General features: G+C 56.0%; 7 protein-coding genes across 7 annotated transcripts; 5 read left to right on the forward strand and 2 right to left on the reverse strand.

Annotated features, from left to right (window-relative positions):
• Positions 1-112: 112 nt before the first annotated feature.
• On the forward strand, positions 113-1,732 carry BU26DRAFT_523837 (Clavaminate synthase-like protein). The gene is made up of 3 exons (XM_033830148.1): positions 113-642; positions 709-1,107; positions 1,161-1,732. The coding sequence occupies exons 1-3, from the start codon at positions 273-275 to the stop codon at positions 1,469-1,471; spliced, it is 1,080 nt and encodes a 359-aa protein (XP_033677839.1). The 5' UTR covers positions 113-272; the 3' UTR covers positions 1,472-1,732.
• Positions 1,733-1,846: 114 nt separating this feature from the next.
• On the forward strand, positions 1,847-4,078 carry BU26DRAFT_543588 (MFS general substrate transporter). The gene is made up of 3 exons (XM_033831703.1): positions 1,847-2,333; positions 2,389-3,033; positions 3,081-4,078. Exons 1-3 carry the CDS (start codon positions 2,196-2,198, stop codon positions 4,029-4,031), a joined length of 1,734 nt encoding a protein of 577 aa, XP_033677840.1. The 5' UTR covers positions 1,847-2,195; the 3' UTR covers positions 4,032-4,078.
• BU26DRAFT_523839 (cobW-domain-containing protein) lies at positions 4,079-5,815 on the reverse strand. The gene is made up of 4 exons (XM_033830149.1): positions 5,779-5,815; positions 5,218-5,546; positions 4,496-5,139; positions 4,079-4,445 (listed from the first exon to the last, which is right to left on the reverse strand). Exons 2-4 carry the CDS (start codon positions 5,465-5,467, stop codon positions 4,122-4,124), a joined length of 1,218 nt encoding a protein of 405 aa, XP_033677841.1. The 5' UTR covers positions 5,468-5,546; positions 5,779-5,815; the 3' UTR covers positions 4,079-4,121.
• Positions 5,816-6,012: 197 nt separating this feature from the next.
• BU26DRAFT_437542 (Mob1/phocein) lies at positions 6,013-7,527 on the forward strand (the record flags this gene model as incomplete). The annotated part of the gene is made up of 2 exons (XM_033824243.1): positions 6,013-6,225; positions 6,292-7,527. The coding sequence occupies 2 exons, from the start codon at positions 6,013-6,015 to the stop codon at positions 7,525-7,527; spliced, it is 1,449 nt and encodes a 482-aa protein (XP_033677842.1).
• Positions 7,528-10,201: 2,674 nt separating this feature from the next.
• On the forward strand, positions 10,202-13,611 carry BU26DRAFT_570275 (uncharacterized protein; the record flags this gene model as incomplete). The annotated part of the gene is made up of 3 exons (XM_033833988.1): positions 10,202-10,538; positions 10,659-10,876; positions 10,927-13,611. The coding sequence occupies 3 exons, from the start codon at positions 10,202-10,204 to the stop codon at positions 13,609-13,611; spliced, it is 3,240 nt and encodes a 1,079-aa protein (XP_033677843.1).
• Positions 13,612-14,356: 745 nt separating this feature from the next.
• BU26DRAFT_493577 (uncharacterized protein) lies at positions 14,357-15,858 on the forward strand. The gene is made up of 4 exons (XM_033826157.1): positions 14,357-14,485; positions 14,774-14,882; positions 14,961-15,202; positions 15,317-15,858. The coding sequence occupies exons 1-4, from the start codon at positions 14,404-14,406 to the stop codon at positions 15,406-15,408; spliced, it is 525 nt and encodes a 174-aa protein (XP_033677844.1). The 5' UTR covers positions 14,357-14,403; the 3' UTR covers positions 15,409-15,858.
• On the reverse strand, positions 15,579-20,275 carry BU26DRAFT_609587 (nucleoporin-domain-containing protein). Its single transcript, XM_033835934.1, has 4 exons — positions 19,845-20,275; positions 17,363-19,792; positions 16,575-17,314; positions 15,579-16,519 (listed from the first exon to the last, which is right to left on the reverse strand). Exons 1-4 carry the CDS (start codon positions 20,059-20,061, stop codon positions 15,833-15,835), a joined length of 4,074 nt encoding a protein of 1,357 aa, XP_033677845.1. The 5' UTR covers positions 20,062-20,275; the 3' UTR covers positions 15,579-15,832.
• Positions 20,276-20,287: the final 12 nt, after the last annotated feature.

Genomic DNA, 20,287 nt, shown 5'->3' on the forward strand with positions numbered 1-20,287 from the left:
TCCGCTCGGAGGTCGGCTTTCCCCTGTGCACCGTGCACGCTCGCCTATCTGCCAATCAGAGGCTACCCCATATCAAACCCCTCCTTCGGCTTGCGATCCGCAACCATATGCAGCTTATGCTCGGCCGCTCACCTCGGCCGCCTTCAGGTCGACATGCGATGAGCATGGCAACCTCGATGGGAGCGTCAAGCCTCCTGCTTCATCAGAGAAAAGTCGAAGACACCTACCGCAGCGGCCACCGAGGTATAAGAACAACCACCTTCTCCCCCACGATGGCCTATACCCAGCAACAACTAGAAGCACTCGCCATGGCACCCACCAAGTACGTCGACCGCCCAGTCCCCACCATCTCCCTGCGCGACTTCGACGCCCGCATCGACGAAATCACCAAAGAACTCGTCGACGCGGCCGAAAATGTCGGCTTCTTCTGCGTAGTCGACCATGGCATTCCACGCTCGTCTGTCGACAATATCTTCGACCAATCGGCGCGCTTCTTCAACCAGCCAGACAATGTGAAGGCTTACGTTCCCTTCTCCCCACAGCATAACGCTGGGTGGGAGAAGAACTCTCAGATCCGACCGTCTACTGGCGCGGTCGATCGCAAGGAGTCTTATCAGATGCAGTTTGGCGAGGCTATGAACGGTATGTACCCACTCGTCCATCACATATTGTCATCGTCATACCTAGATAGCTAACAACAACACTAAGGCCGATGGCTCGATGACTCAGCACTCCCAGGCTTCCAACGAGAAGCCCTCTTCTTCATGCACCAAGCCCAAACCGTTAGCGAGAAACTCATGATGTGCTTCGCCCGCGGCCTAAACTTCGCCGACGACTACTTCATCAAAGCGCACGATGTCAGCCGGCCCGAGTCGCAGACGGTCTGCAGACTGCTGCACTACTTTGAGACGCCGCAGATGCCGAATCCGACGGGCGAAGTGTTCCACCGGGCTGGCGCACATGCGGACTGGGACTTCCTTACCCTGTTGTTCCAGAAGGCCGGGCAGTCGGGGCTGGAGATCTGCCCGGGGCGTGAGGTCTCGACCTCGTTTGGGTATGGCGATGCGTGGACTAAAGTGGAGCCTGATGCTGAGAAGAACGCCATTGGTAAGTTGTGCATCCTGCGTCATTAGCGTGACTGTTGCTGATATGTTCTGTAGTCTGCAATGTAGGTGATCTGCTCATGTCTTGGTCCGACGACCGCTTCAAGTCGACATTCCACCGTGTCAAGGCACCATGCGAACCTGGTGATTACTATGGTGAGCGCTACAGCATTGCGTACTTCAACCAGCCGTGCAAGGACGCGAGAATCCAGGGGCCGTTGAAGAAGTACCCGCTGGTTACGGGCGAGGAGTTCACGAGGAACGCGATGACCAGGAATTTCAAGGCCCTGCAGGACAAGCTCCGCGGAGAGGAGGAAAAGAAGTCGAAGGCTCCTGAAGGTAGTGTTGCGGTCAGCGCCCAGGCTTAATCGGACCAAAGGGGGCGTTACAATAGGCTTCGACGTTCATTGTGACGCGACAGTTTTCCAACTTCCCTGAGGGTTGGTTTTAGGCGAGATACCTTTGCACGTGCTTTGGTCGTTGTGTCCAGTTCGGCTGGATATTGATAGGCTTGCCAGACCTTAGATAGCTCACTGGCTTTAAGCGCTGGCCCGCCTCTCCGCCCGATGAAATGCAATTATGACGGGCTGGAACAGTAGAATTGTCGTGTTTCCTAGTAGTAGTGAACCCTTTTCAGTCGGCCTTTGTCTGCAGCTAGTAGATCCGGCTCTCCCCGCGCCTCGCTAATGAATCATCCCACTCCCTCGGGATCACTTTTCCACCCCGCTTTTGTGCGCCATCTTGTCAACCCCACGAACGCTATTCGGCCGCTAACCGCTCACGGTGTGATGCTCTCCGCAGGTTCCGGGGATGGTGGAGCTGGGCGGGGCTTGTTTGGTCCCTTCCCGGGGTCGTTTCTCGCGAACGACTCGCAAGCGGCGCCACCAACCTAGGAATTTTCGGTAGAGACCCGGAAATAGACGATGGGATTCCCGAAGACGCCGAGTATTTGATGGAGAGAGGATCCGCGAGGTTGGTTCGGTGTCCCTGATTGTCGAGCTGCAGGAAAGGATTTCTTCCCCTCATCTCTTATCTCTGCCTTCTTCCTCCCTTTCCTTACGCGTTGCTCGTTTCGCCCGACGTAACGTCAACATGTCTGCCCTCAACGAGGAAAAGACGAACATCCAAGAAGTCGATGCCGTCGAGAAGACGCTCGACCATGGCAGCAGCACCGACTCCACAGACGAGCCACGACCCAAGATCTCCTTCAAGACGAAGATGGCCATTCTCGTATGCCATTTTCTACGTCGACATGTTCGCCTCCAACACGCTAACGCAATACCAGTCTCTCATAATGATGTACGAATCCTACCTCTTCACGCTCATCATGCCCGCCGCCATCCTGGCCTACATAAACGCCGACCTCGGTCCCGACCCCAGATACCCCTGGATTACCGTATGCTGGAACCTGGGTGCTGCTATCATCGTGACTGTTGGGGGCCGTCTCGCCGACATCTTTGGCCGCCGCTGGTTCCTGCTCACAGGCGCTATATCCGCCGCAATCGGGGCCCTCGTCGGCGCAACTGGCCAATCCATCCCCCAGATGATCGCGGCTGGCGTGCTCTTCGGCTTCGGCGGCGGCTTCCAAGAGATGTGTTTTGCGTGTGCGCAGGAGCTTGTGCCGAATCGATACCGGTTTGCGACGCTGGGAGTGATGATTTTCGCGAACCATGTTAGTAGTTTTGGGCCGCTGATTGGGTATGCGTTTGTGAAGTATACGGGGATTGGGTGGAGGGCTTGCTATTGGTTTTGCTTTGCGATGGAGGGGGCGACGGCGGTGATGCTGTGGGTGTTTTATCGGCCTCCGACCTTTGAAACGAAGCATGAGGACGATGGGAAAGGCAAATGGGAATTGGTGAAAGAGCTGGATCATGTCGGGCTCTGGCTGTTCACTGCTGGATGTTTGTTGTTGCTCCTGGGGCTTAATTGGGTAATACGGTCTTATATTTGAAGATTTGGCAGCTAACAATTCGTTAGGGAGGCGTATCGTACCCCTGGTCCAGCGCTCACGTCATTGCTCCGATCGTTATAGCCTTCGTCTGCTTCGTCGCCCTCGCCTTCTGGGAAGTTTACGCCAACCTCAAATACCCGATCCTCCCGCCAAGGCTATTTAAGAAATGGCGAGACTTCACCGCGCTACTTATCGTCTGCTTCGTCGCCGGGATGCTGTACTACAGCATGAACGTGCTCTGGCCCCGCCAATCAACCCTCCTCTTCCTGAATTCAAACGACACCATAATCCGGGGCGTGTACGCGAACATGGTTTCTTTCGGTACAATCGTGGCAGGGTGGTACTGTCTCACCGTCATGCCATGGATCGGCCACGAACGCTGGCAGCTTGTTGGCTTTATCACGGCTCAAACAGCGCTCATCGGATCCATGGCTAGTATCGGTATCAACGACAAAGCGCAAGCAATCGCTACGGTCATTATCGTCTCGGCCTGTAACTTGCCACCAAGTCCGTTGAGCTTCGGTATGGTTAGTCTGGGCCTGGACGATCAAAACGACATCGGTGTTGCGGTGGGCTTGATTTCGACCTTCAGACTGATCGGAGGTGCTGTTGCAACCAGCATTTACGTTTCGATTTACACTTCCCGATATGCGTCGAAAATTGGTCCAACGCTGCAGCGCATGACGGCCGATACCGGATTCTCTGGATCGCTCACCTCGCTCCTCAAGGCCACTGCGCTGAATACTCCTGCGGCGTACGCGAAAGTTCCGGGTATTAACCCGGAGACAATCCAGGCGGCAATGCTGGCAGTCAAGACTTCGTATGTTGGTGCATTCAAGGTCGTCTACCTAGTCGCCATCGCATTTGGAGTCTGCGCGATTGCAAGCGCGTTGAGCACGAGGAGTGTAAAGAAGAGCAATAAGAGCAACGCACAGGCTGTGCATCTGGAGACTGAGAAAGAGACGAGTAGGGTTTGACGGATGCGACCGAAAAGACGGCGGTAGTCTGAGTTGTTTGATGAGTGATAATTTTTAATTGAAATACATCGAAATGCCATGCTGCAAGCGTCAGAAGCCTAGGGTAACTGTGATGCTTTCTTGAAAAGCTTCCTGATCCACACCTCTTCCGATGAGGACCAGCTTCGCTTCGGCGTCTGACTCGCCTGCTGCTTTGCCCTCATTCATGTCGTAGATATTCCTTACGCCTTGTACCAGGAGGACGTTGCTGTCTCTGACAGGTATGCGGCCTTTCAGCCTATGGATCTCGAACTTGGCGTGTGGTTTGCCGTCAGGCAGTGCATCTTCCCATAATATTGTGCGGAGGAATCTATCGAAATGCTCCACTTGGTCATTGTTTATAGCAGGGAAGACGATAGTGCTTGTAGAGATAGTCTGGCGAAGAAGTAAGTTTGGGTAGATCCATATAAGGCTCGCTAACTCACTGGGTCAAGATGGCTGTGTCCCTTGCCCGCGAACTGCAAATCAGCGTCGGTGACTTCATTGTAAGCGTGGAGATCCAGGATGAGGCCTTCTAATTCGGGGACTTGGCTCCTTGTTGTAGTCTTGATCTTGGCCAAGCCATTGATAGACTGTACTCGTTGTGTGACCTGTCTCAGTTCATCTTCCGAGACAAGGTCCGCTTTGTTTATCAAGACGACGTCAGCATGGCTGATTTGCAAGTGTGCAGTTGTTAGGAGCGGGCCGTGCTCGTCGTGTCCATGTTCATTGCCATGTTCATGTCTCCTCCCCTCGAGTTTCTCGGGTTCGTCGCCATAGCCTTGGTCCAAGCTTTTGAGCAGATTTTTAGCATCAACGAGCGTGACTATGCCATCGAGGAAGATACTGCTCCCTAGACCGTCATCCAGCCAGAAAAGCGGGGCGATATTTCCGGGGTCTGCGAGGCCGGTGGTTTCGAGCAGGATGTAGTCAAACTTGCCACGCTGCTCCATCAAGTTTTCGATAGCGGCGACTCCGACATCCTTGACGGAGCAGCATATGCAGCCGTTCGCCAACGGGACAAAGGGTATTGGTTTTGCTTCTGTGGAGTTTTCGTCGGATACTGTAAGCTGTTTTTCGATATCGATTGCTTTGCACGACAGTCAGTCTTCTAGAATTTGTCCGGGGGTAGTATTACACACGTAAACGTCGCAGGAAATAAACTTACAATCGCCGAACTCGTTTAAGATTACTGCTATCTTCTTTCCGTGCTGTTCTGTGAGAATATAGTTGAGTAACGTCGTCTTGCCAGCACCTAGGTACCCAGTCACAATTGTAATCGGCACTTTACTGAGCGGTGCGCTGTCCGCGGAAGGAACAAGGTCCGGTATTTCGTCATCTTGGTCGGCAACGACTTTGACATTTGCTTCTGGTTGCATAAGACTGGGAATTTCGTCATCTGAGGAATCGGCATCCATAATGAATGCGAATCAAGTGTTGAGCCGTTGCAGGGTAATCCTGGTGGAACAACTGTGCGCGCAGGTGAGCAGACCCAGGCTGTAGAAGGGTTAGAGATGAGTCGATGAACGCTAAAGTGGAGGGAAGAGGGTGCTTCGTGAAAAATGCTATCAGAAACAAGACTGTAGCCAGGGGCCAAGGGTGGATATAGGTACGGGCAGAGGTCCGATTCCGACGCTCCGCTTCGGTATTCCGCTTTGCTGGCTCTTGGGACGTTGATGAAAAGGGAACGTGCGCAACGAAGGGCATTAGAATGTACTGCGGGACTTACTTATGGAGGAGAATTTTGGCACACTGTTACATGTGGGACTGCGCTGAGAGTGACGGAATGGTTGGCCACCCACAAGAAGAAAGCCTGGTGTTGAAATCCACCATTCCGTATTCGGACTAGCGTACCCTTCAACTGCGGATTCGAGAGCTTAGGTTCGCAACGACATCGAACAACAAACAACGTCCCCCACCCCCGCCAAAGCACGGCGCTCTCCCTCCGCTCGCTTGACTTGCAATGGCATCCGCCGTATCCCCATCGAGCTCTCCTCGGCTTCCCAGCCCCCCGCCGATCGCAGAAGACCAGCTTGGTCCTAAGTCGCCTATCGCAGGGTCGGAAGAGCAGCAGAAGCTGTTCAGCAGCCTGGACCACGGTGCATCGCGAAGGATACGGCCTGGCACAAAAGCGGAGGATATGGCTGAAGGCCCACCGCTGGTGGACTTGTCCGAGGTAGGCCGCCTGCGCGAGCTCAACGAAGGCTTGGGACCGAAAGGCTCAATGCTAACCAGCGGACAGGTAGACTCAGCATTCCAATTGACGGAGCATCTGAAAGCCCTTCACAACTTCCTCACACATCCCCTCGGCTCGAACAGCACAATACCGGTGGACAGAGAGATGGCACATAAGCTCGCGCAACCACCGGAGAACATCGACAAGACGCTATGGCTTTACGAGCTGTGCCGTTTCCTCACGCAGAAGGTCAACTCCATCATCATCGCCCTATTTTCCGACAACCCGCCGTGCTCTTCCATAACCTGCCCGGAGATGCGCGCGTCCGAATGGCAGTACCTCTGCGCCGTCCACGATCCGCCTAAGTCTTGCTGTGCCATTGACTACTGCTGCCACACGTTGGACTGGGCGGCGAATACCTTGACGTCGCCGAAGAACTTCCCGTCGAGGCTAGCTATGGGCACCGACCAGTCGACACAGCACCAGCAGATACGGAACTTGACCAACATCTTCAGGCGCGTGTATAGAATATTCGCACATGCCTGGTTCCAGCACCGCGAAATGTTCTGGAAAGTAGAAGGACGCACGGGATTGTATATCTTGTTTAAGACCGTATGCGATGTGTATGGCCTGATACCTGAAGACAATTATACCATTCCACCGGAAGCGGAAGGCGCAGAGCCGTCCACGGCCACGGCGCCCATGCCCCCGCCCTTGATCCTTAAGCGGGAACCATCTGGGCCCGGGCCGCTAGAGTCGGATAACTCCACGGTGATCGAAGGGGGTGACCATACTCTGTCGACAGCCGGGACCACGAAACGACATCGGCACTCACCGTCCGTAGGTGCCACGTCTGTCTCCACAGTCGTGGAGGAGAATGAAGAAGAGGCGCAGGAGGAGGATTCAGCCAAGGAAGAACCTCCTACCCCTGCTTCTCACATGGACCTGGCATCTGAGATCTCAGATACCCCTGCCGAAGATACCTCACCACCAGAGGAGCCGAAGATAAGCGAAGAAGCCGAATCTACAGACGAAGCCGAGCCTGCGGCTGCCGAAGCCTCCCAAGATGCTGGCGAACCTGAAAAGCAAAGTGCTAGCGAGGACCATTCTGAGCCCGAGAAAGACGGCAAAGAGGCCGACGCAGCCGCGGAGAGCGCTACTGCAGAAGTAGCGGTTCCTGACGAGAAGACCGCGGAGGAAGTCGAGCCAGAGGCGGAGGAGAAATCAGGCCCGGCCGATCCGGAGAAGGCGGAGAAGGACGAGGCTACTGCAGATCCAGATAAGTCCGCCGAAAGCGAGTAGCTGCATGCACAGACGCAGCTTTGTAACCTTAATGGGACAGTGTTAAAGGCAGTAATTCTAATATTTAGGCCCGGGGGGAGCATTGGGCGGACATTATCTGCGCGTTGAGTTTCGGATTATGCGAGATACCATGCAGTCTGTTGTCCTTCAGGCACAGCCGAAAAGAGTAATATTGGCGGCTCTCAGACCGCACTCAACATCTTTCTGGTCTTTCGCTAAAGCCCTCTTTCGAAACAGGACAATTCCAAAGAGGACTGCAGGTACTCCGTACTTGGGGCATATCCCACGTCACTAAGCGTCTCTAATTTTCTGGTCGCGTGCTCCTGGAAAGGCGAATATCTTTTTGCACGATCTTATGCGTCCATCAGATTACTAATTGCAGCGCGGCACCCAATCGCAGGGCGACCTGAGCCACGATTTATCTTAGCATCCAAGCGGCCGCCTACGAATGCCTATCCTGAGGGACGTTCCTCGGAAGCTGGTTGCGGCGCAATAAAAGAAAAAATGAAACATGGCATTCGCTAGCGAAAAAGCAACAGTTGGTGAGCGGCGGTCAATCTTGATCTCTGCCAGGGCCAGGGAGCGATGATGCCGAGCTGAGGCGTAGACTGCGCCCCCGAGACCTTGGACCGGGGACATTTTGACTCCTTGAGGTCGGGACAGAGGCGCTGTGCGATCAGTTTAAGGGGCCGAGGAGCGTGAATTGCGTGTTGCAAGCCTGCTTGGCATGTGGACTCGAGACACGCGAGTGGCATCTGGGGCGTTTGTTTTGACCGCTGCGTACGACAGGCTACCCCTACACTTACGTGTGCCCAGGTGGTCAGTAAAAGTTTTCATCATCCTTCGATTTCAGTTTTGGCTTTCGCCAGCAGACGTGTCATCCAGGAAGAAGGCTTCATACTGGGTCCGCCTTCGGATAGCGAAAAGAAAAGTGACCTTTCTCGGGCGCTCGATTGGCCGCTGCATGTTCGGCATGCCTGCAACGAATGCAGAGCGCCACAATAACAGGGCCTTGGCTTGTCCTGCTCGAACGCGTGATGCGTGCCCCCTCCTGGATCTGGGGTAAGCGGGCGTGATTGGAGAGGCGGGACGCCGGGCGTAGCACGGGCCGTAAGCGGCTTGAGGACCAGCAAAAGAGGCGGGCCGGAGCCAATGGAGAGGCGTGAATAGAGGGCGGCACGTGCGATGAGGTGATGGTATTTAGTGATGGGAGTCGAGCGGAAGTAATGGAAGAGGAGATAACTTGGACGAGAAGGAAAGCAGGAGGAGGCTAGGGAATCAATGCCCTAGGCAGCTAGGGGCCGGACGTGACGCTCTAGCCGCGCTAGTGCGACTCACTGAGGGCATGACTGTTATTGGGGCAGACGGCGATGGCAGACTGGTGAGGGCGCTGCCGGCGGGAGTGGTTCGAGGCTTCCCGGGCTCCTTGCGCGCAGAGATTGGGAGGGCGCGTTAGTGGACGTTGCTGCAGCCCTGTGCAGGACAGGCACAGGTTGGTGATACAGTATCTCGTTGTGCCCCGCCAGCCATACGCGTCGAGCGCCTGGGAGTGGTGGTGGACTATTTACGCAAGATATTGTGCTGCGGCGGACCCCCACGCAGCGCCGGGCCCCCCACGCCGAGCCTCAGGCGTCGCTTCTCCACACTTCCAGAGGGCTGCTGCAGGTGCTCGGAGTGCTTGCGTCTGCTCGTGCAGCGCGTCGTCGCGCCTCGAAGCTCCCTCAGAATGCCTCTTGCCTAGGTATGGTGCACGTTTATTGCTGACGGGCAGGGCGCCGTCATTTGGCAGGTGGCCCGCCGGCGCAGCAGCCTCCAGCCCACCCGACCCCTCTTTTGCGCCGGCTGGCTGCGAATGCGAGCGCAGAGGGCATGCATTTTGCCCGTCGCTCTCAGCCCGAAGCACAAATCTTATCGGCGCGGCAACTGCGGGAGATCACGTCGCACGCCTGCTGCTCCACCGAGCCCGACGCTGCACGCTCCCTCTCGCGCGTCTTCCCGCCGCCTCCGGCCTCTCTCATATCCACGCCCGCTCCCACCCCCATCCTCGTCCGCCCGCACGCCCTCTGTCGCTCTTCCCCACGTCTGCCCCAATCTGGCCCAGTCGTCAGTCCATCCTCGAGCGTCCCGACGGACCCCAGCGGACCGCCAGCTCCACGTTCCTCGCCAGTCTCGCCTCCGCAGCCAGTGAGCGCGCGCCTGCTGCAGGTCATCTGGCAGCGGAGCACTCCGAGCGATTTACAGTAATCCCATCCGCACCCCTCCACGCCCTGCCCGCCCCGTCAAGACCAGCCCAAACCATCGTCGTCGGTCGTCGTCGTCGCCGTCGCCGTCGCCAGCAGCTCGCCTCCGCCCAAGCAACACTTCTGCGGCTGCATCCCTCAAACTAGTCCCGTGATCGTCCCACTCGTGCCCTCCCAGCCGCTGCTTGATCGCCGTCGCCTCACTGTTCTTTACGGGGGGTGCCGTGCAACCAGCCTGAGCCGTGATCTCGAACGCTGAGCATGCGCGCCGACCTCCGAGCCTTCAACCGCCCGTCTTGACTAACACCAACCTCACTTGCCGTAACCTCACACGCGAGCACCCCCCGCCACCCCGGCGACACAAACACAGCCCTAGCACTCTCCCTAGCGACACGCACCGCTGCTGCACCCAACGCCCGCCCTGCCTACCGGCGATGACGGCTCAAATTCTGTCAATGCATGCAGGGCACGCGCCGGACTTTGGCAAGATCCAGACTGAGTTCCCCCAGAAGATGGACACCACCAGCGGCGCCGTCGAGCCGCCCACCCCCGCATCTCCCGACCGCGACGACAACAGAGGACGCCGGCGCGAGCGCGAGGAGGCCGATGGAGACCACAATGGCGAGGGCAACGACGGTGGCGAGGCCACAGGCTCCTCGCGGAAGCGGAGGAGAAGCAGGAAGGGGCTGGACAAGAAGTTTGAGTGTCCGCACGAGGGCTGCGGCAAGAGCTACTCGCGAGCAGAGCATCTCTACCGGCACCAGTTGAACCGTAAGTCACTGCGCCGCTCACACATTGCACCACCACAGATCACAACTCGACCGTCGCCGGGCCGCACCTCAACTCCAGTCACCGCTGAGGTCGGATCGAGCGCTAACAACAACACTGCAGACAACCCAAAGCAAATATACCACTGCGACTTCCCAGACTGCCACCGATCCTTCGTCCGACAAGACTTGTGTGCGCGGCACAAGGAGAGACATACTGCGCGCGGCTCGCAGCTGCTGCGCAAGGACACCTTCATGCAGAACCTCAATCCCATCGTGACTGCGGCCATGGCGAACAAGAGCGGGACGGCCAACAAGTTAGGTCCCATGAAAGACTCTCCCGTAAAGGCAGCCCTAGATCCCACTGCCGACGCTCTGCTAACTTGCCACAGGTACAGCAAGGAGGCTCGCAGCGATCGTTTGGGCTACAGTCCCCTGCGTCCGCAGTCCCAAATGCGTCGACCCCAGGAACGCAAATATCGCCGCCAAATTTCCATTCGCCTGCATCCAACATGGCCAGGCAAGATTCGCTGAATAGGGCAGGGAGTGACGAATCGTATCGCGAGACCCAGCCGCCTTACGATATGCAGGCCCAGGGCGCTGGGAACTTTGCACCCCCACCCCGCCCTTCCAGCCTCAGCAACTTCGGAAGCGGACGGCCGCCGCTCAATAGCTCCCCACATCTGGGCAATGGAAATAATTTCCAGCGGCCGGAATTACGCGCGCAGACTTCGAACCTGTCGTCGTACGGTTCGAGCTCGCCATACAACTCTGCCGCGACGCCGTCGCAGTCTTATCCGCCGTCGGCGACGTCGGCTTCGTATCAAGCCAATCCCAACAGTGGGTACCAGGCACAGCAGAATTTCCCTCCCCTATCGTCTTTGCCGCCACCAGAATATCCTCAGCAATCAGGCACCCCGGTGTCGAGGGATCAAGAGAATCAATACTATAATGGCACCTCTGGACAAACGCCCATGAATGGTGTAGAATCCACCTCCCAGATTGACACAAGGATGAACGGAGTGTCCGAAGCCATGCTGGATCAAACACCCTCCTACGCCATTCCCATGTTTGGCGGCGAAGGCTACAGCCGCTCGCCGTTTGCCATGGCTGATGACTTTGCTGCGTGGCTGTTCAATGACTCCAACTTTGGTCCGGGCGCGTCACCGATGGGCTACCCCGCCGGCTCTGGGAGCACGAGTTCCGCAGCTGGTGCATCCTCGCAAATCGGCCTTCAGGCGCCATATTTCAATTACGATCCATCTGTAGCAGGTTATTTCAATAATCCGGCACCTCCGGCGCACCCGATGGCTGTTAACAGTATCCTGGACACCACCCTTCCCGAATCCGTGCTTTCCGAGGAGAAGCGCAAAGACCTGCTGGACCTAATCATCGGCCGCTTCAACGAGACCGACCACGCGCCGGTGAAGAAGCAAAAGGAAGACATTCTGGAGGGCAACAAGGACGATGACCATCACGTTCTGAGTCTGCATATGATGCAGACCTACATCAGCTCTTATTGGGTGCACTTCCACCCACAGCTTCCAATTCTGCACAAGCCGACGTTCAACGCTACATCTTGTCCGGATCTTCTCTTGTTGTGCATCATGTGCCTTGGCGCATCGTGCTTGGAGAAGAGCCATGGACACGAAATCACCCAAGCGTGCAGTCAGCTCTCCAATTTCCTTGCCTGGCATCTTCGTTGGGAGATATTCATGGATGCAGACTTTCGTCCACCGGCGAAGTTGTGGGTCTTCCAGGCCCTGCTCCTCCTCGAAGTGTTCGAGAAGATGTACTCTACGCGGCCGCTGCACGAGCGAGCGCATATCCATCATGCCACCACTCTAACGCTGATGCGGAGAGGTAGCTCGTTGATCGGTAGGTCCGCCATGGACTCGCCGCCCAGCGTCAAGGATGCCAAGCCTAATGGCCCTGTGAATACCCCAGATGAGTGGTGGAATCATTGGATCACGAACGAGGCAACAAGAAGAGCCGCTTTTGCAGCATTCGTCATGGACAGTATACACGCGACCATGTTCGGGCACAGCGCAGTCATGGTCGCCCATGAGATGCGCCTACCGCTGCCCTGCGATGAGGCGCTTTGGTCCGCTACAAGCAGCTCCGAAGTCGGCCGGGTCGAGGCAAGCTTGCACGCCAACGGTATCAAGCAGACGACTTTCCTTGACGGTCTTAAGAAGACATTGAATGGGCAAACCGTGAGGACCAACTCCTTTGGGCGGACCATCCTAATGGCCGGACTACTAAGCGTGTCTTGGCATATGAACCAGCGAGACCTGCAAGTTAGCTCACTCGGAGTATCTCAAGCACTGGGTGGACGTGATAAATGGCGAGGCTCACTGACGCGCGCTTTCGACTTTTGGAAACAGGATTTCGATACCTCGCTTGCCCGACCGAGCGACCTCTCTGCACCGAATGCGTACGGCTACTCCAACGGAATGGACGACGAGAACGTCTTTGAGTCGCGCACTGTCCTCCACCACCTTGCCCATATGGCCATGCATGTTGATATAGTTGATTGCCAGATCTACGCTGGCGCTACCAGATTGCTTGGAAGGTCGATCACCCCTCAGGACTACAACGGGGCTCAACGACGGATGAAGGAACACTGGGCACCGACGGCAAGGGCACGAGACGCAACCTTCTATGCCCTCCGCTTCTTGTCTAACGTCATGCTCCCAGACGAACATGGCTCGCCTTCAACAGGCTTCAATTACTCTGCTCGCGACGACTTCCTGCTCAACCGACCATGGGTGTTGTATTTCGCCACTCTTATAGTATGGTCGTACGGCTATGCACTCGATGGAGCCGTCAAGTCACCTTACGTGTTGACTAAGTACGAAGACAAAGTCACGGATATGGTCCGCTTCCTCCAAAGAGTGGGCGGTGTTCGCGCGCCCGATGATCTTGCGAAGATGCCCGATCGGAACGCCTGCCTTGGCCTTCTCATCCTCATGCGCGACATGTTCAAGAAGACGAGGTGGGAGCTCCTGCACGAGGCGAGCAACTTGCTGACCAAGTGCATCGAAATGCTCGTCCCTGGCGCAGGCAGCATGTAAGCTCGAACGGCGACCCAGTACTTTCCTATTCCCTTAAGGCGCTTCGGCGCGGGTTTTACCTTCACATTTTCCAGACACTCAGATTGGCGAACCATGTTTTCTACGAGGATACGGCATCTCTCTTCTTATCATTACCCCTGGCTTTTTCCTGTCCTTTCCGGTTCTTGAGCGATTTGAGCGGGCGATTGCTATCATATCTCTACCTGTGTACATATACGGTTGGGCTTTCTTCATCCAGTCATTTCTTTGATGTTGTTGATGTGGAGGCAAGGATGATTTTTGGACACTTTATACCCCAGGGTGGTTGTCATAATGTGCTCTTTGGGGAGGTCATGGTATGCGTATTGGGGGAAGATGGTATTTGATTTGATCTGCTTGTTTGAGCTTCGGGGCATGGTAGGGGGCACTGGGGATGGTGGTAAGCAGGTAGAAGGAGGGAAGGGACGTGTGCGATGTGGAACGAGGACCAGGCTCAAAACGGGTGGCATACTGCATTTTTACTTTCAATTTTCCCCACCAGTTGCAAGTTGGTACCTGTGACGCCATGATGAACCCCGGCCCCGGAGTAGACCCACATTGTTTGATCGCACCGCTACACCGCTGATGCTGATCTCCGGTGTTTTGCAAGGGCTCGCCGCGAGACCCCCACGTGCGTGCACGGACCACGCGTTCAGGTAAAGGACCCACTTTTCCCGAGGTCCTAATCTCGGCCTCCTTTTCCTCCATCTCAACTGCAACAACATCACCACAAACTACCAAAAAGATAACAACATCAATAAAATATCGGCTATCATGGCAGCTTCTTCTATCTGGAGTAGGAAGCGTGACCTGGTGTATCTTGTTTTCTTTTTGACGCATTTGCCAGTTATGCTTGGTAAGTATACAGGGCTGCTGCTTGTTTTTGTTGTTTGTTTACACGGAGGTTTCTGCGGTTTCTGCGGTTTCTGCGTGTGCGAGATTCGCGCGCGGAGTGTTTTTGGGGGGAGTACGACTTGTAGGGAACTGGAGGGAAGAGGGGGTTAGCGGCGGGAAAGAGCCACTTTCCACACATCAACCCACTCTTACCTTTCTCTCCACCCACCCACTCTCCACTATCCACCCCATCTCTCAGTCCCCACACTCTGCCACGCTCCATGCACCCAATCGACTAACCCAACCCCAGCCTTCGACCTAACGTCCTACTACCCTGCCTCCCTAAAACCCCTCTGGATGTCCTCCATCCGCACCTGGTACATCGCCACCTACGGCGACCGCTTCTTCTTCTCGCCCCCGTAAGCCTCCTCTCCCTGCTATCCCCCTTCCCCCTCCCTCCCCCCCGCGCCAATCAACACTAACCCCCCTCGCAAAAGCCCTTGGTTCCCTCTCTTCACCCTCCTCGAAGCCCTCTACCACCTGCCCCTCACCCTATGGGCCATCCCCGCACTCCTACGCGCCGACCCGCGCGTCCCGCTCGCGCTGCTCGTGTTCGGCCTCGAGACGAGTATTACGACGCTGGTGTGTCTGGCGGAGATGCTGAGTTGGGAGGAGTTGGGACCGGAGCAGCGGGGGGTGAGCGGGCTGGGGGGGTTGTATGGGGCGTATTTGGGGGTTGGTGAGTGCTATCGCAATTTCAATTTCAGTTTGAATTTTGAGCTGGGCGGGGATGTGGATGTGGATGTGGATGGGGGAGGGTGAGTGGAAGTGAGCTGATTTGTGTGTCACACAGGCGTCTTTATGGCTGTGGATTGCTATGCGAGGCTTGATCAGATTGTGGCGAGGCAGGAGGGTCTGCAGCCTGTTACGAAGAAGGAGCTTTGAGAGAACGATCCTGTGGGGAGGGAAATACTCCGCTGGAGTTCCGGTGGGGAGACGGGGCGGCTAGCTGTGGCAGGCAGACGCGAGCAGGAATGCCATGCATGCAGTGGGGAGACAGCAATAGGGAAAGGCAGCAGAAAAAGGCACAGAAAAAGGCACCAGGAAAAGAGATGGACGGCACGCGACCGCGTTTCGTATCTAAGCATCGCCCCCAGCCGGCGCAGCGGTTCACGCTCCGCGGCTCCCGGAACTTACAAAGTCCTCCAAATTGATGCTTTTGACTCCAGCCTGAAAGAATGCCCTAAACAACGCCAAGCGCTAGAAAGAATAGAGAGCACGAAAGAGTCCACTCGTCAAACAAAAGACCCACATCTTATATCGTAGCACCTCGATGCTGGCCCTACCGTGGCCTCCTTAGCTTTTATGCTCATCGCGCCGCCTCCTCTACCTCTTCCCTAACCTCGCGAGCCCTCTCTACCCACGCAGCTTCTTCGGCCCCGCCATCCCTCCCGCCGCCTAGCTCTCCACTGCCTAGCACAACCCTCAAGCAATCCGCAAGCCCAATCGCGTTCTCCGTCCCTCCATACTTCAACCCTTGTCTCCTGCTCACCTGCCCCCATTGCTCAACCGTATAAATCATCCACTTGATGAGCAACTTGCGGCTACTCCGTGTATTAAACGGTGGCTCCTGTGCATACCACATCGCCTCCAGCGTCGCGACCAGCAATTCGAACGGGGCATTGAGCTTGACGAAGACATCGATCGGCCAAAGAAGGTTCGAGCAGAGAAGCAGCTCGTGGCCATTAGCTGCTATGCGCGGGCCGTTAGGATCATGGGTATACTGGGATACGTCGTATTGTAGAAGCATCTGCAAGACGATGTTGACGGGGAAGACGTTCTCGTTGAGCGCGACGCGGCGACCAATGTCTTCGACTTTGTAGGCTACGAGCTCCCAGGGTGCGTTGTGCCCTTCGCTGATTGCTTTGTTGTGCACTTGGTCGATGAGGTTGGACCAAGTGTTGCGGACGTCGGGGAGGTTGCGGTAGTCGGCCGAGTGGTAGATGAGCAGGCAGATGTCGTAGTAGCCTGCTTGGTCGGCGTACATGTGGTAGAGCTAAGAATATACGTAAGTACATATTCGAATAGAAGTCGTAAAAGGAGGAACCTACATCATCCAGAGGCTGGATAGCCCCGTCCAGAGTCTTGATTACCTCATCCCTGCGCGGGCCCTGAAGTCGTGCGTCGCTCTTGATCTGTTGCAGAATGTCGTCTTGGATGTTGGCAATGTCAAGGTGATCGCTGATGTTCCTCAGCAGCTCTTGCCTTGATTGTCTATTCCGAACTCCTGTCTCCGAGAAGCCGGTCATTCGCGTGGAGGCGTTTGCCTTCGCTCGCGAGAGGTATTCTATCCGCTTCTCTAATGACAATTGGAAAGGACTCTTGGCGAGCTGGAACTGCACTTCTGCAGCACTCAGGTAGTCGTGGCAGTGAGCGTAGTAACGCCACAGTAGGTCCGCATGAGCAATATCGGTTTCAGAGCTTCTCCGCAGATAGTCGATGACATAGGGCGTGTTGATCTCAAGGAGGCGGTCTGCCCAGCCCTTGGACAAGTACCAGTCATATAGGTAGTTCTGGAAAACCTCGTCGTCCGAGTTGTTGATCTGCTCGTATGCTTCATACTTGCGGCGGGTTATCTGGGAGATGATCCCATCTTGTTGGACGACACCCTGTGCAGCAAATGCCCGCTCTACTGCTTCTATGACTTTGAAGACGAGCTCGTAGCACGCTGTGCGCCTCTCGTAGAACACTTGACGTGCGTCCTGAGGGGGTTGTCCGTCTTTTATCCAAGAGAGAGCTTTGTTTCCTCGATCTAGCTCCTGCGCGACCTTAAGTGTGAGACGAATGGCGCCTATGGGCTGTTAGCGTAGGATGGAACAGTGTCAGCATAGGAACTCACCTGCGTAGAACTCCAGCTCGATATACTTGTCTATCGCCGCAGTCAAGTGCTCCGAGCTGAGGCTCTTAGCCACCTGCTCGAACAGCCTCAGACTGTCGTTCAGCAGTATCCGTCCTCGCTCAGCGTTCGCACCGACGTCAGCAGCCTTCTTCAGGTTCTCTTGAGCTTTGAAGATGACCACATCGTCCGAGCTGCAGAAGCTGCCGCATTTCCTCCGGAGCGCCTCGGCAACCGTCTCCACATTGGAACCCTTAGTAATATTGCGGTTGACGATCGCCTTCACCAATTCCTTAGCAAGATCTTTGCCCTCTTTTACCGCGAATAGACCGTGGAAGGTGAGTTTTCGGACGCTCAGCCGTGAGTCCGCTGGAAGCAACAGAAGAATATCCTCTAGGCGATCCTCGAATAGAACCAAGGCGAATGCAATGCCCTCAATGATGTTGTTTACCATCTGCACCAAGCTCGTCAAAGCCCGGTTTTCGCCCTGAAGCTCCACCTCTTCCTGCCGCGAGGCTACTCGTCCTAGGGCTTCCGGTCCGGCGAGGCCGTCTATGAAGGCTTTATTGGTGTCCAAGAACTCTTGTAATTGGATGAGAGCGCGCTGTATCTCCTGAAGCTTCGAAACTCTGTGGGTAGACTGCAGTGCGGGACCAGCAGGTGTCTTCACCTCCTTGATGATGGGTGTATCCCAAATCGAGCGGATAAGACGAGCGACGTATAAGGCGATACCATCATGACGTGGAGATGCGCGAACGTTTTCTACGCTGAGTCCCTCCACAGTTGCGCTTTCGGTGAGCTGGGCCTTGCCGCCGTACTCAATGAACGCTTTTCGTGCGAATTCGAGAACTTCGGGATCAGTGACTTTGGCGATCCGAGAATCCGGGCCAACGTCGGAACCTTGACCGCATGCTACCGCTAGCGCTGTCGACGCCGTTTCAGTGAGACCGTACTGCTTTGCGAATTTGCGGACATCACCATCCACCCCCTCCGCGCCCCCGCCATATTTAATTATGGCCGCGAATATGTCCACCAGCCTCCGTCTTCGCACAGTCTCGACTCCCCAGTGCGTCAGGATGGCATATTCGCTGACAGGCTTGTCGAATTGCACCGCAAGCACATTTCCGAACCCTGTCGGTTGGTCCCTTGCTGAGAAGCGCTCCGAAACCTGGCCAATATCCTGCATCTTCCCAACAAGCTGTATGCTCTGGCCAGTCTCGCAATATCGAGGCACTTCTTGTTGGTTGGTAAGCTGACCCGAGTGTGGTGCTGATACGAAGAGGGTGTGGTGATCGTCATTCGGGTTCCTCTCCACGATACAGAAGAACGATCCAGGCGCATACCGAAATCCAGCGACGGTCTGCATCAAAAAGGCAGAGTCGAATCCGATGGGAGTGCCCCCTTGATATGGCTGTAGCTGGCTACCAATGGCGGGTTGGGAGATTGATTGACCGTCAGACGGCGGAAAACGGATATGCCTAATAGCCATGCTGCTAGGTGCGGTCGTGCTGTCACTCAACCAACCACCGGACGTAGTGCTCAAGTATAACCTAACGCCCGTTGATGTAGTGACCATGAGAGACAGGTGCTCGGCTTCGGAGGCGGATATTGGGTCTATGCCCACAAGCTGCAGCTTGTCTAAAACAGCAGATTGGCGGACGACGTGGCTGCACATTGTTCGGATGTTGCTAAGCGTTCGGGTGATGACACAGTCAAGTGTCGTCGGTGTCCTCATATGAAAGACCTTGATGGTGCCGTTCGTAGATAGTGTATACAGGAGGTTCCGAGAGTCGTCCATGACCATCTGTTTGATCCCCGTTCGCTTAGCGGTGTGGTAAAAAGGCAGGGTGGGCAGGCTGATGGACTTGGAGACATGGTTCGTCTTGCTGCACCGGCTGGAGAACCACCTATCTTCCTGCTGATAGTTCACTTCCCATACGTCTTCCGAATTTCCCTCGCCGAAGAATATGCGTCCCGTCTTGGCCGAGCCCTCAATCGCGGTGACGTTGATACCTCGCACCGAGATCGAGAGGCCTGTCCGGTATAGTGTTACGCCGTGCACGCCCTCGGGGCCGGTCTGGCATTCTACCGCAATGAGGAATACCTCTGCCACGGTTGCGACCACGAGCAGCCACGAAATCGTGTCAACGAAGACCTTCCCCCGCGGCTTCACCAGCTTCACGCAGGTGATATTGTGCCCCTGCTCCTCAAATCCAATAAGCTCCGGGTTGGGATGCGTGTAATCCCACAGATACAGCTGGTTGTCGACAAAGACGTATGCGTGGTTGATCTCGGCGAACAGGCCCATTTTCGTGTTCATCTGCATCTCGTTGACCTGGTTGAAGACGCTCTCGGGGTGCTGATACGTCTTGAGCTTCTGGAACGGCGTCCACGCTGGGTTCGTCGGCAGCTCGTACTCTCCGGAGAAGCCCTCTGTGTGATGTTACTACCCTAACCATACGCACTGCGGTTCCAGGCCACTCACGTCCGATATACCCCTCCAGGGCTGGAAATCTATTGTCCCTGTCCAACATGCTGTTGATTGTGCGCGCGGCGCGTTGTATGGGGGTGTCCAACGGCGCAGGCGCTGGTTGCTGCGCTGAGGCTGACTGAAAGAGCGCAGGCCTAGCCGGTGCAGGAGTATTGATGAATGCGCCGGGCCCCGGCCGCTGGGGCGTCGCCGGCGGCATGTTGAGCGCCATGGTGGGAGGTGGTGGGAGGGTTGCGGCGGTATTTCGCGGCGGCCTGGTGAGAGAGGTTTAGGCGGAGGCTAGGTTACGCGCCGGGAGGAAACATAGACATTAGCTTCGCGCGGATACGGAGTAATGAAGAGAAAAGAAGCGCGCGAATAATGGAAGCACGGGCAGGAGAGGCCCAATTGCGCCGGTGAATGGAGCTCTCGTGCACGCTGCGATGGCCGACAACAAA

Source organism: Trematosphaeria pertusa, assembly GCF_010094035.1.
Source record: "Trematosphaeria pertusa strain CBS 122368 unplaced genomic scaffold BU26scaffold_18, whole genome shotgun sequence".
NCBI classification, from domain to species: Eukaryota; Fungi; Ascomycota; class Dothideomycetes; order Pleosporales; family Trematosphaeriaceae; genus Trematosphaeria; species Trematosphaeria pertusa.